Below are 13629 nucleotides of genomic sequence, written 5' to 3'. Positions count from 1 at the left end.
TATGGGGGAAAGCAATACTGAACTAAATAGATAATCCTTTTCCAATTAAAATGAACATGCCCACAAAGTAAAAAGGAGAAATTTAAACAAAAACATCCCCACACCAAGAATAAGTATAGTAAAACTTCAAAACATCAAGAATAATAAAACTTAAAACTACGAAAAGAGGAAAACTATTACCTACAAAGGAATCATAAAGACATCAGACTTCTTAACAACATGAATGAAAGAAGAGAACAGGAGAGTATCCTATGTCAAGGATGGAAGGAAAATATCTTTCACCCCAGATTTATATACCCAGTCATAGTATGTCTCAAATGTAGGAGAGCAACAAGTGTAGCAAGATGTTTTCCAGGAATTCCCTGGCAGTCCAGTAGTAAAGACGGTAAATTTCCACTGCTGGGAGGCCGAGGGTTCAATCCCTGATTTGGGAATTAAGATCCTGCAAGGCTCCTGGTACAGCCAAAAAAAAAAAAAAAAGACATTTTCAGACATTGAAGGACTCTGAAAGCTTACTGCCTACTTAATCTCTTTGAAAGAATTACTCAAGGATACACTCCTGAAAGAAAATACACTCAAATATGGTGAAATGCAATAAGCAATGGAAGACAAATTTTATTGAAACCTATTAATTTAAGATTAAGTATTGATTTTAAATTTTGGAATAAAAAATTGGAAACTAAAATTCCAGACAAGGCAGACATGGGAGATTGGTGAGAGAGAGGTAGACAAAAAACAGAATAGTATGGTTCTTGTTAGAAAAGCACAGTTGCGTATCAATTTTTTAAAACAGAAGAATAAGTTTCTCAAAATATAAAACAGGTGCATCACATTAAATTACATACAACCACAAAAATATTTCAGTGCTTATAAATGTCTTCATCTCTTCTCAGTTTATACTGCTGGATGTGGGTGCAGATTTTAACTTCTCTTCAGCAGGGTCTGCAAGACTCTATGTGGAATGATCACTGACAGCGCTGCCCTGCAGGTTGGCTCTCTTCCACCTGGGAGAACGTGGAGGGGATAGAGACCATTGTGGAAAGGGGAGGGAATGTGTATGAGTGTTTACAACATACATAGAGTGGCTGGGAAGTGAAATATACATATGGTTATAATATACACACACAGCTGGAAGTACTTCCTTTTCCCGGCCAAATTCAAGCATGGGCTGCCAACTATAAACAGCTGGGAAATGGTGAGTCAGATCAGCAAGAACACCATCAACTCTGTAGAGACCCCTCCACTGACCCCCATTCAGATGTATTTTATCATATTTAACTATTGTTGTTTAGTTCCTAAGTCGTGTCCAGCTCTTTGTGACCCTGAGGACTATAGCCCACCAGGCTCCTCTGTCCATGGGATTTCCCAGGCAAGAATACTGGTGTGGGTTGCCATTTCCTACTCCAGGGTAGGCTTCCGAGGTGGCGCTAGTGGTAAAGAATCCACCCTGCCAATGCAGGAGACACATGAGACGGGTTCAATCCCTAGGTCAGGAAGATCCCCTGGAGGAGGAAATGGCAACCCACTCCAAGTATTCTTGCCTGGAAAATGCCATGGTCAAAGGAGCCAGGTGGGCTACAGTCCCTGGGGTCACAAAGAGCTGGACACGACTGAGCACACACACGCTGCAGAGGATCTTCCCCGCCCAGGGATCAAACCCAAGTCTCTGGCATTGGCAGGTGGATTCTTTCTCACTGAGCCACCTTGGAAGCCCATATTTAATTGGCATGTACAGTAATACACTGTGTGCCAGGGACCTTGCCAGACATGTCTACAAACTTTACCCACCCAATGAGGAAGAACAAGTCTGTTCTACCCCTGAGGAACTTGGGGCAATGAACCGGCCCAAGGTCACAGGACTGGTATGTACTAGTGCCCTCATCCAGGGCCTTAGCCGTCAATCAGCTGGCTTTCAACTAAAACTGCAACGAAGACACAAGACTAGAAAATACCAGAGTGTGTTATGCATGACAAGAGTAAATGCTGCTAGGGAAACTCTTAAATTTACTTATACGTAGGTGGGTGCTATTTCACAATATAAATGCATTTTTTTATTGTGTACCCATGATCAAAAAGTTTTGTATGCCACTGCTGTTGATCAGGGGAGGTTTCTTACATCAGAAAAGCCTGCTGACGAGACTACTCTGGTGGAGTAGTTAAGACTCCACATTTTCACTGTAGGGGGAACAAGTTTGATCCCTGCTCAGGGAACTAAGATCCTGCATGCTTCATGGCTCCGCCAAAAAAAGAAAAGCCTGCTGGCAAAAATTTTCCTTCTAATCCTCCCCCACTCTCTCAAATATCCCTGCTTCTGAAATCCTATGGGGTTTCTCAGAGGCTCTTGTTCTGCTCTGGGACTGGTAGTCAGGAGCTCCCATCAGAAAAGGAAACAGCCGTGGGTCTCCTGCAGAGGGCTGCCCTCCACCCATCACATTTCCCTGAGCTTCACCCACTTGCTCAAGTTTGATAAGAATCACCTGAGGAAAGTGATCCGTTAAAGAGAATGAAGGAGAGCTGCTTTGAAAAGAGCAATGAGAGGGTCATTAAGAATTTCCTTATGCATTTTAAGGAAAATCAGAAAGGAACTACAGAAAAAAATCTGGGACTAGAGCTGGGACCCCAGAAAGGGCTCTTTAAAAGTGTAGGTGGGGGTTTGCAGGAAGTTGCCAGAGTGAGGTGAAATTTACAAGAGGGCAGTTTGTTCCCCTTTCATAAAGGTTCCCTGAATGTCTGCCAAGTTTGACAGGGCTGAGCCAGGGCTGCAGACACAAAGAAAAACTTCATTTCTTAGTGATTAGAGAGGAAAATAGACAAGAAAAACTGACAGCTTTACAATGCACTGCTATCTAGGTGTTACGGGTTCAGAGAGAAGGCTCTCTGGAGAAATCACCTCTGAGTCTTCTAGGAGAGTTATAAAAGAGATGAATGAGGGAAAGGTCATGCCAGGAAGAAATCTGGCCTTCCTGGAGTTTAAGGAACAGAGTTTAAAGACAAGCCTGCCCACTCTCCAGAGGCCTCCCATAGAACTTAGAATAAAATCCAAATATCTTCTTTCCCTAAAAGGCCCTACCTAGGTGGGCTGCCCTCTCATCCCATTCCTGGTTCATCCTCCCTACCAGCTCCTCGTCCTGCAGGCACACTGGCCTTCTGCTTCACCTTTGGCCTCCACTCGATTGGCTTTCCCCAGGCCTCCCCTGGCTCTTCCTCCCACCCAGCCCAGGGGCAATTTCACCTTCTCTTGCCTCAATGGGCCCCATCACTTGCTAATATCCCTGTGTCTTCTTCATAGTACTTCACTATACAAAATTATCTTTTTCCTTTATGTTTGTCTTGATTTGTTTATCGTTTGTCTTACATATACACAGGCAAAAAACTTGGTAGCACATGGTGTGAGCCCAATAAATACCATTAAATAAGTTAGTTGATAGATTAACAGGCTAAGTTTTGAATGAAATGCAGGGAACTTTGGATTTTACTCTGAAAGCGATGAGGAAAATCACTAAGGATTTTTAAGTAGAGACCAACAGGATCAGGGGCTTCCCTGGTGACTCAGTCAGTAATAAGTCTGCCTGTAACACAGGAGACCCGGGTTCGTTCCTTGGGTCGGGAAGAGCCCCTGGAGAAGGAAATGGCAACCCACTCCAGCATCCTCGTCTGGAGAATCCCATGGACAGAGGAGCCTGGAAGACTACAGTCCACGCAGTCGCAGAATCAGACACAACTGAGCGGCAAACACACACACCAACATGATCAGAAAGCGTGTTCCAGAGACTCACTCCACTTAAGGGGGTCAGTATGGGGACTGTGAAGAATTCTAGAATAAGCCACTATGGCTTGAAAAAAAGATTTTGAGCTAAAGGCACCAGAGTTCTTGAAATCCCTTTTTTGTGTAAAGCAGATCCTCCTCCAAAGAACTCAATTGTCAAAAATCTCCTCCCCAGGAGCAACTCTCATCTTTTTTCGGAGACTGAGACAAAAAGAAGTTGGCTACACCCAAACAATGTCACCAAACCCCCTTCCCCCATCCCCTTTGAAGTCATTTTTCTCTCAGAAGTGTCCCTCTACCCCCTCCTCCTCCTCTCTTAAGATGGTATATAAGTCCCAAATTCTAACTGCCTCCTTGAGTTGAATTTTTTGTGAACTCGCATGCATCAGTATTTAACTAAACCTATTTTTCTCTTGTTCATATCTTTTGTCATATCTTTTAATTTGCAGGACTCCAATTCAGAACCTAAGAGTTTTTCCTCCCTGACAATAAGAAGGAGGTTGTTCTAGAAACACAAATGAGATGAATTTGGAAATGGGCAGAAAGAATGGATCCACGAGAAGCTTAAATTCACTCAATAATACTCAGTGATCCTCTGAACACAGGGGACAAGGGAGAAAGAAATCCCTGGTTCCCAATCTGGAAGATCACGTGAACAAGGGCCCACTTACCAACTTGTAAAGGCAAAGAGGCTGAACAGGGATCTGAAGTCGTTGAGTCCAGGGTGTCTCTTGGCCTATGGCTCAGATGAGGAAAAGACTGGGGCCTCAGAAGGCAATACAACTATGAAGATGCAGGAAGGTTTGAAGTGGTAATGCAGGTTGCTGAGATGGTCTATGCTTTGTTGGCCCATTTTCCCCCTGATCTTGTTAGCTGAGGATGAGGGCACATTGGAGAGGTTTGAGCCTTGTTCACAGTGAAATGGCTCAAACCAACCTGTTCCAAACTCTTATCACTAAGGGTTACCATTTACGGACCACCTACAAAGCACACAGTGTCATCTCTAATCCTCAAATTGATAACACTCATCCTTTGTCAGATGTGAAAACTAAGCCCTCAGTGTTTACCAGAATAAACACTCAATAGACATTCACTGGTTGGGATGATAAAAGTGATTGATGGGACTTCCCTGGTGGTCCAGCGCTTAAGACTCCATGCGTCCACTGGGGTCTTGTTGCAGAACTAAGATCTTGCATGCTGTGCAGTGCAGCCAAAGATATTTTTTTGAAAAGAAAAGAAAGTGAGCAGAATAACTGAAACTTTAAGAAGAAACTCCACATCTGACTTTGGCACAGCCAGTACTTAGGTATCAAGAGGGTGAATTTTATGACCAAGTAAAGCTTATCCACTGTGGTCAGGGGCACTGAACATACCTATCTTCCGCTGGGTCCTGATACGCAATTTCACAAACAGCAGATGGAGCTTTGTAACTAGACCACTGGGGATCCCAGGGAAACTCAGTCACCCAAGGGGTAGCATTCTGAGGAGGAGTTATCTAACTGGGCCGTTGTTAGCCTTTAATACCTTCAAGTTAATGACTTAACCCTGAAGTGGCAGAGCCCTGTCAAAAACTACAGAAGGGAGAAAGATAGATCAGGGACTTGGGGGCTGGGCTGCATGGGAGGCCACATCTGACTGATCCTGTGGGCTGGGGATGTTCACAACAAAGAAGGGACCAGAAATCAGGAAAATGGGAACTGAGGTTCTGACAGGGTTGACCCTGACTTCCTGGGGAGGACAAAGCATTGTATGAAACGCATTTCCTAAATTCTGATGTCTCTGACAACTGCGAGCTATTATTATTAAGCAAAGTTCTCCAAGAGGTGACACCTTTGAACAGACCCAAAACTGGAAAATAAAACAAAGATTTAACAAAAGGATTAGGATAATGTGGTAGCAAATGGAATGGTTGAAAAAGTACTGTGTTAGTGCCAGAGTGGAGTGGAGTCAGTCGCTCAGTCGTGTCTGACTCCTTATGACCCCATGGACTACAGCCGACCAGGCTCTTCTGTGCAAGGGATTCTCCGGAAAGAATACTGGAATAGATTGTCATTCCTTTCTCCAGGGTATCTTCCCAATCCAGAGATCGAACCTGGGTCTCCTGCATTGCAGGCAGATTCTTTACCCCTGAGCCATCAGGGAAGCCTGTTAGTGCCAGCTGCTGCTGCTGCTAAGTCGCTTCAGTCATGTCCGACTCTGTGCGACCCCATAGACGGCAGCCCACCAGGCTCCCCCGTCCCTGGGATTCTCCAGGCAAGAACACTGGAGTGGGTTGCCTTCTCCAATGCATGAAAGTGAAAACTCAAAGTGAAGTTGCTCAGTCGTGTCCTACTCTTAGCGACCTCATGGACTGCAGCCCACCAGGCTCCTCTGTCCATGGGATTTTCCAGGCAAGAGTACTGGAGTGGAATGCCATTGCCTTCTCCAGTTAGTGCCAGACTGGGGTTCAAGCTTGCCCACTTACTAGCTGTGTAAATGCCCATACATGTATCAGAGCCCATGAGCCTTTATCTCCTCTATCAGTTTCTGTTACAGTGTACACACGTACACACACACACACACACACACCCATTGTTCTTTCTTTCTTTCTCCCCCAGCCCAAGCCTAGGTAAGGAGAGGGTCTTTTGTGGAATGTGACCAAGTGAGAGGCTCATTCACCCTTGAGGAAGTTAGAATGTCTTTGCTATTAGTATTCTGTGGGGTCCACAGGGGCTTAAGGTTCTACTGATATACACTTATGGTTTTATGAAGAGGCCTCGGGATTGTTTATATTTTGCATCTCGGGATTGTTTCTATTTTCATCATTATCTGTAGTCCTTTACATTTCTGATCAATGGAACTATTTACAATTCAAGACCCAGAAGTCCAGTAAGAAATTCCAACCCAAGTAGGAATTAAATATACCAATGGTATTATTAATAAGAGAATATTCAAAAAATGATGAAGATTTACTCTCTGATTAACTGACTACTTCTTAAGGAAAACTAAATGCAATCAGAATACATATTTTCAAAGGCAGAAAGGGTTTTGAAGGTGATTTTTATTTATATGTGAAGATCAAATCTTTCTCAAATCCTCTCACATCACACTGGCAGGTAACTAAAAAACATGATTCCATATACGAATATTTCCTTTACATATGTATTCAATAACATTTCTGGGAATTCCCTGGCGCTTCAGTGGTTAGGACTCTGTGCTTTCACTGCTGGGGCCCAGGTTCAATCCCTGGAGGGGGAACTAAGATCCCGAAAGCCATGTGACATAGCCAAAAATAAGAAAACAAACAAAATATCTCTAATGTGTTCTGACCTACCCATGCTTCTGCAAGAAAGGAAAAGTATTCTTGTAAGCTTTTCTTTTTTCCCCCAAACTATCACTCTGAGAGTGATCAAGTTTATTTCACACACGGAGAAACAGCTGGAGTCTTCCCCAGAGGTCCTCAAGAGGAGAAAGGCCACCCGCAATCTGGGCGCTTTAGGCCAGAAGTGAAAAACCCCTATTTGTCTTGCATGTCACAGCAGAACCAGGGAAAGCCACTGTCACAGGAGAGCTTTAAAGCCTTCTTTGAGAATTTAAAAGTTGCCTTTTTTAAAATTTCTTAAAAAAAAAAAAAAATTTTTTTTGTAGCACCTTGTGGCATGTCGAATCTTAGTTCCCCAACCAGGGATCAAACCCACATCCCCAGCGCTGGAAGCATGGAGTCTTAACTTCTGGACTGTCAGCAAGTCCCAAGAGTTGCCTTTAAAAAAAAAAAAAAAGGTAAGGAATACATGAATAAAAGAGGTAGAGAAGAAGAAAGAAAAATGAGCAGGGCAGAAGTGACTGTGGAAGTGAAATTATGGGATGGGAGCTGTGAGACTGAATAAAGCTGAGTGAACTCCGAGAACCCGCACCCCAGACAGAAAAAGATAATCCTTCAAACTCTGAGCCACATCCCTCATCCAGAACTCGCTGTTACTGCATCTTTTTCCCCTAGACTACCCCATATCTGTTTTAATATTAAAATGGGAGAGATTTCTGGTAAAAGTAGAGGATCAAGATTCTATGACACCAGGAATCACTGAGACATGTTCACAACTATCTGATATAAAAATACACTATGTGTATTTGAATAAGCTCTGGGCCTAAGGTGTGACCTTGGTCACATCATTTTCAATTATTCGAGGCTTTCATCTCTTCCAACACTTATATATCTCTGTATTTTCAGAACCAGAAGAGATTAGCTATAGCCAGGATTGTAGTCAACCCAAGTCAATACGGACAAGAGAAGCGACTTACATTTCCATGAACCTGACCCTCTCCTAAATCTCGCTCAGTTCTAGCCTTGTGGCTGCAAAAAAGTCCCCTGGCATCTCTGAGCCATGGATTCAGGATCAGAAGAACAATTCTACTTACTCTCAAGAAACAATGAGAAGAGATAACTCACTAATAATTTTAAATATTATTTTAAGGAAAAAAAAGCTGACTAATGATTAGTAGAATTGCCAGATTCACCACTTTTATACCCATCAGGGAAGTATCACCTGCTGACCCTGGATTTTTGTGTCTCCTGTAACCACCTAAACGGTCACTTCCTCAGACCCTGAGAGAGTACATGGGCTGCTATGGAAACAAGACCACACTTAGCTGCACTGTGGGTGAGCAGTCGTCTTAGCCAAATTTTCCTTAAAAATTGGGAGAGACTTCAAGAAAGAATAACTTCACTTTTGGATTAAAAACGATCACTTAATTGCTTTCCTTATTATTATAGTTTTTAAAGCACTGTAATTTCCTTAAGACTTAAAAGTCCATTTGTGTCTAAAAATAAATTTAAAAAATAACCATTATTTTTGGTGCAATTGTTTTTAATGGTTTAATTATTGCTTCCTCTCTCTAGAGTTTTTTTTATCTGGAGCATGGGGGTTGAAGGTGAGACTCATCTTATCTCTAATTAACGACCCTGAAAGGCCGGAGTTGGGGGGGGGGCGTGCGGGGAGGGTTCAGAAGCGCCAAATCAATCCTAAACAGAACTAAAGTACCTCAGAACACTCCTGCTATTCATGAATAAAATGTGGAGTGTAAGCCAAAGCAGTTTAGTTTAAGGCTCACCTTAGCCGCACTAACATTTTTAAACTTAGCATAATGTAGTAAAATGTATGAGGCAACTCGGTTTAAAAATAAGATGGAGGGTTTCTTGTAAGACCACGGGCAAATCAAAATCACACGACCCACCTTCAATCACATTCTTTTGCATAGCAAAGCTGGTCAGACCTGCATCCCACACACCAGGGCAGAGTTCTGAACCTCACGGAAAAATCCCCACGTCACTGTGAAGCTCAGGCACCGAACCAAGCCCATTAGGAAGGTTTGGAATTCATTAGAGAAATGCTTTGTTCATGGTTCAAAGTGCACCATATTCATCTTTTCTCAGAGAAAATAAGTCCTCCTCTCCAACCCCCACTTTCCACTACTTGAGTTTGTAAATGTAAAATCTACCCCAAATACCAAATAACACAGGGTTATAAGGCAACACAGGGCCCAGGGCTCATTAGAAATCGGAATGACCATCTGGTGGCACCTTGATGCCTCAAGAAAGGAAGACCACAGGAGCAGAAGTCAGGACTCCCAGCCTCCACCCCCATCCTGACTCCCAGGGACCGTATCAGCTGGCATGACAGTTGTCAGGGACAGTCCTTGCTAGAACTGCTGACTGAAAAAGCAAATGTTCTGATAGAGATTCTGCATTCAGGCCTAAACTCTCAAATCAAGCCAGCAACACTTGGAAAGAACAGGAGCCCAAGATAATGGAGGAAATCTTCAGAGAACAAACCATGGCCACAGCAGAATCAGGTGGAGAGAGGCCAGGCTTCATTCAAGAATGTGTGCTCCTCTCACCACACAAATATACTCTGTGCTTTTATAGCAAGATTCCAGTTTGATCCCAAGAACTCACAAGGGAAGATTCTGATACAGAAGCATCAGTTACAGGTGGGTTTACCTTGGGTTAGGAGCAGTGGGGCGCATCCTTCATCTGGCTCTGGGGTAGCCCTTCCTTCAGGAAATTCCTTCCCCTCAGCTAAAGTGTTAATTTCACTTCAAGTCCCCAAATCAAAAATGCAAAGTGCCTCTTTAAAGAACTGCAAGAAAAACAAACAGGCCCCAAGCATTTCCTGGATCCCAGTCTCTGGCCCCCAGGACAATATCAAATTACACGGTTTTTCTTCCCCAATATAGTCTCTTTTCTTTTCCTTTTTTTCAGAGGATCACAATTGCACCCTATTGTGTGTCTACCCTTTCAAAAACCTTGCAAATACATTCCCATTCCGAATCTCTCAGGAGCCTCCTAAGAATCTAGGGGAGGAGCTGACAAATGCAATTTGAATAATAATGAAGCGACTGAACAATTTAATTACCAAAAGTAGCCCTAGAGACTCCAACAAAAGGGTGAAAAGCCTTTATCTACAAAAATGTGGCCACCTGCTAGACTGTGGGACCAATTATGGGGAATGCAGAAGAGAGAGGTGCACAGGTGTGCACACGAGTTTAAGCAATTGAAGAATTAGCACAAAACCTCTCTAGGGACTGGCACCCTGAAAGAGTGGCTTGGAAAGCTCCTTTATCATCAGGCTCAAGACTTAACTTTCTCCCCCTTTCTGATTCATTGAAAGTAGCACCTACAGTTAAGTAAAATACTGCAAACTGCCCTCCCACCCCCAAGAGAAAGGCTTTGTTTATGGAGAATTTAAAAAAGTTCAATGAATTTTCAAAAAAGGTTCTTCAAAATCAAGTCAAGAAAGTACTGTTTAATCCCTCCTACAATTTCTTTAAAGTGAACATTCTAAGTTCTTTCTTTAGGAAGCTGACAATTTCACCTAGATGTTGCGTTTACCAGCTTTATTCTACTGACCTTTCCAAACGACCTTACAATAAAGGACTTTTTCCTCGCTTTGGAGGGAAACAAAAAAGATGAATCTTTCTGGAATCCTAAAAGGCTCTCAACTTCCTTAGGCTTTAAGAATTAAATGCAGGAAGCCCCCACAGGCTGGCCAATTGCTAAATCCCGCTTTTTGAAAAGGAAACAAGAGTTTGCTTCTAAGTGGCCCTGTATTCCCCCGCCCCGCGCTCACTCCAGGGCAGGCGCTGCCATGCCCAGGTGGTGACACCTAGCAGAGATAAGGTGTCCTAACAACCGTATTTGCCTGGATCTCCAGATACCTGCGGCCACTCGGTGACCCCCTTATCACCTGGGCGCATCCCCCAGCCGCTCCACCGGTGCCGCAACGCCGGCCCCTGGACCCCTCCCGCGGCGACACGGGGCAAGACTGACACCCGCAGCTGCCGACGACCTGCCAGTCACGCTGCCGCCGACTGCCTTTTTTAGCCATGACATCTGACCCAGGCTTCGATAGCAGCATTCAGGGAGAGGTCCCAGGCGCGCCGGTCGGTCCCTCCCCTCCCCAACCCCCAGACCCTACGGAGAGCTCGGAACTGCCCGAGAGCGCGCGTTCAGTCCAAACGCCTCCTCTTTGCCTTCTCCACCGATCCCGGTCCCCCCGCCGCTGCCTGCACCCGGGCTCCCCCATTTTGCAGCTCGCGACAGCTCCTCCGGCGCCCCTCCCGACCCCAACCCCGAAACTCCGCTCTCCTGGATCCCCTCCAAGTCCGCGGCCCGCGCGCCCGGCTCGGCGGGGGTGCCGGCCGAGGTCCTCCCGGCTGGGGGCCGAGCCGGGGACCCGACGCTCACCTCCCTCCTCCGCCCCGCTGTCCGGCTCGGCGTCCGAGGAGTCGGGCCCGTCTCCGTAGTCCGCTAGCCCCACCAGCTCATCCTCCTCTTCGTCGTCTTCCTCCTCCTCCGGCTGCGGCTTCCCCAGCACCTGGCTCATCGCGCCCACGGCCGGCCGTCCCGGGGACAACGGGGGTCCCTGGTGGTGGGGGTTCGGTCAAACCTCCTGGCCTGCGGTTCGCAACCTATTTCTAAATTGAGGTTTTGTCCCGAGGTCCGTGGGCGGGGGCGGGGACCGCGCTTCCCCCCGCGGCGGTCGGCGTCCAGGTCTGGGTCCCGCGGTTCCCAGCGCGCCCGGAGCCCCCTGCCCCGCCCCGCCTCGCCCCGCCCGCTCTCCCGCCCGCCGGCGGAGGAGTCAGCCGGAGCGCGGCAGTTCCTCCCCCGAGGAGGGAGAGAGAGACTGCGTGACCCAAGTCACCTGACACACAGTCACACACTCACACACACACACACACACTCACACACATACATACCCCGCACGGGCGCGAGCGCGCTTTCCCGGGTGCAGGCACCGATCGTTGGGGCGCTGGGCCGAGGCCGCGCGCATACACTCAAGGGGGAGCAAGGCGGCGCGGGGCCCTCCACCCGCCCAGAAGCGCGCGCACACACACACACACACACACACACGCCGGGTACTCGGGGCCCCGGGACCCGGCGCAGTCACCCACCGCGGCTGCGCGCCCGGGGCCCCCAAGCGCCCCTCCTGCACGTGGTCCACGCACAGGCAGGGGAGCCGGCGGCCCGCACAGCCGGAGGACCTCTCCCCGCCCACCTCGACACACACACACCCCACCTTGGGCGGCCTTCTCCAGTTTCCACTCCTGGGCGAGGGTTCCAGTCCCAAGCGGGCTCCCCCCGCCCAACGCTGCTGCGCCCGAGACACCTCTCAGAGCCGCATGCCTAGAACACCCCGCGGATGCTGAAGCGCCCCAAGAAGAAAACTCGGGAGAAATGCACCGCAGAGGAGGCGCTGTCTCCATGGCAATTGCCTTTTAGTGCGCATTTGCGGTTCAAAGTGCTTCCCGCTGAGAAAACGTACCTACTGTAGTCACTAAGCAGGCCTAGCCAGCTATAAACATTTCTGAAAAAATAACATGCCTCGTGGCTGACTAGCCTGAATAATTCCTCTGCAGCGTTTGGGGGAAGGTCTCAGGTGTATGATACATTAAGAGGCTATTCATAGCCACCTCCTCCTATTTCATTGTTGCATAGGGTGTAATCCCAAATCCCAAAATAAAATGTTTCAAGGTTTTTTTTTGAGGGGGGAGAGAGAAGGGGTTAAGTGGCGAGGGGAGACAATTCTCGCATAGCAGCAGTGTGGGGGTAAGACTAAAACCTGCATTCCTCCGCAAGCTTTTCACCACAGGACAAACTGTACCCCCCCCCCCACCTTTCTGGATACTGCAAAAAATCACGTGGATGAACTTCTTTCTGTCAAGCACAACGAGAAGGAAACCAGCTGGCCAGCAGGGTGACCCAGATCCCACAGGTGCCAGCAGTTCAGCAGGTGGTGTGAGAGAGAAGAGGAGGAAGAGAGCTGAGGCTGGAGGCTCTGAGGGCCTCAGGGTGCTGCCTCTGTAGGGAATTGGATGGAGAACCTACTCTGTGCTAGGGACCCGGGCTCAGGGGTGAGGGTGGGGGCCTCCATACAGGCTCAGCACAGTGTTCCTGCCCTGGAAGAAATCCCAGTCTAGCAATTCAAGGCTCCTGTCCTGGATTTTGTAGTAACTATAGGTGGATGTGGTTACACCTTCTAGGAGGTGGCTGCTTCTAACTGGGAAAGGTCCTGGGATTTTCCAGGTGGAGGCAGTGTAACATGTACGGCTGTTTCAGTCAAAGTCCTTCCCAGGGGAAAAATAGATGGCACAGGCAAATATTTTAATTTAAAAAGCTTTTTAAATTAAAAGGGACAATTTACTAGGATGTGGACAGAGTTTAGGAATCCACACAGGGATTAGTAACAGTGAGAAGAGATTATCACCCCTAAACTAGTAGATGTAAAAGAAGAGTCCTGGACAAGGGACACCAAACAGGAGCTATAGCTGATGAGGAAGCAGCCCCTGCTGGAGCCACATCAAGTTAAGGGGACAGCAATGGGAAG

At 46.9% G+C, this 13629-nt stretch overlaps 1 protein-coding gene across 1 annotated transcript in view; it reads right to left on the bottom strand.

The window, feature by feature from the left end:
- Window positions 1-11852, bottom strand: part of RRAGD (Ras related GTP binding D) — a 37932-nt gene extending 26080 nt beyond the window's left edge. The window contains exon 1 of the mRNA XM_005889287.2: window positions 11490-11852. Coding sequence (XP_005889349.1) covers window positions 11490-11628 — 139 coding nt within the window. The 5' untranslated portion in view covers window positions 11629-11852. The remainder of the gene's footprint in view (window positions 1-11489) is intronic.
- Window positions 11853-13629: the final 1777 nt, after the last annotated feature.

This window comes from Bos mutus, chromosome 9 (genome assembly GCF_027580195.1).
Source record: "Bos mutus isolate GX-2022 chromosome 9, NWIPB_WYAK_1.1, whole genome shotgun sequence".
In the NCBI taxonomy this organism is placed as follows: Eukaryota; Metazoa; Chordata; class Mammalia; order Artiodactyla; family Bovidae; genus Bos; species Bos mutus.
The sequence above is the reverse complement of the archived record's forward strand: the minus strand, read 5'-3'. Positions and strand labels throughout refer to the sequence as shown.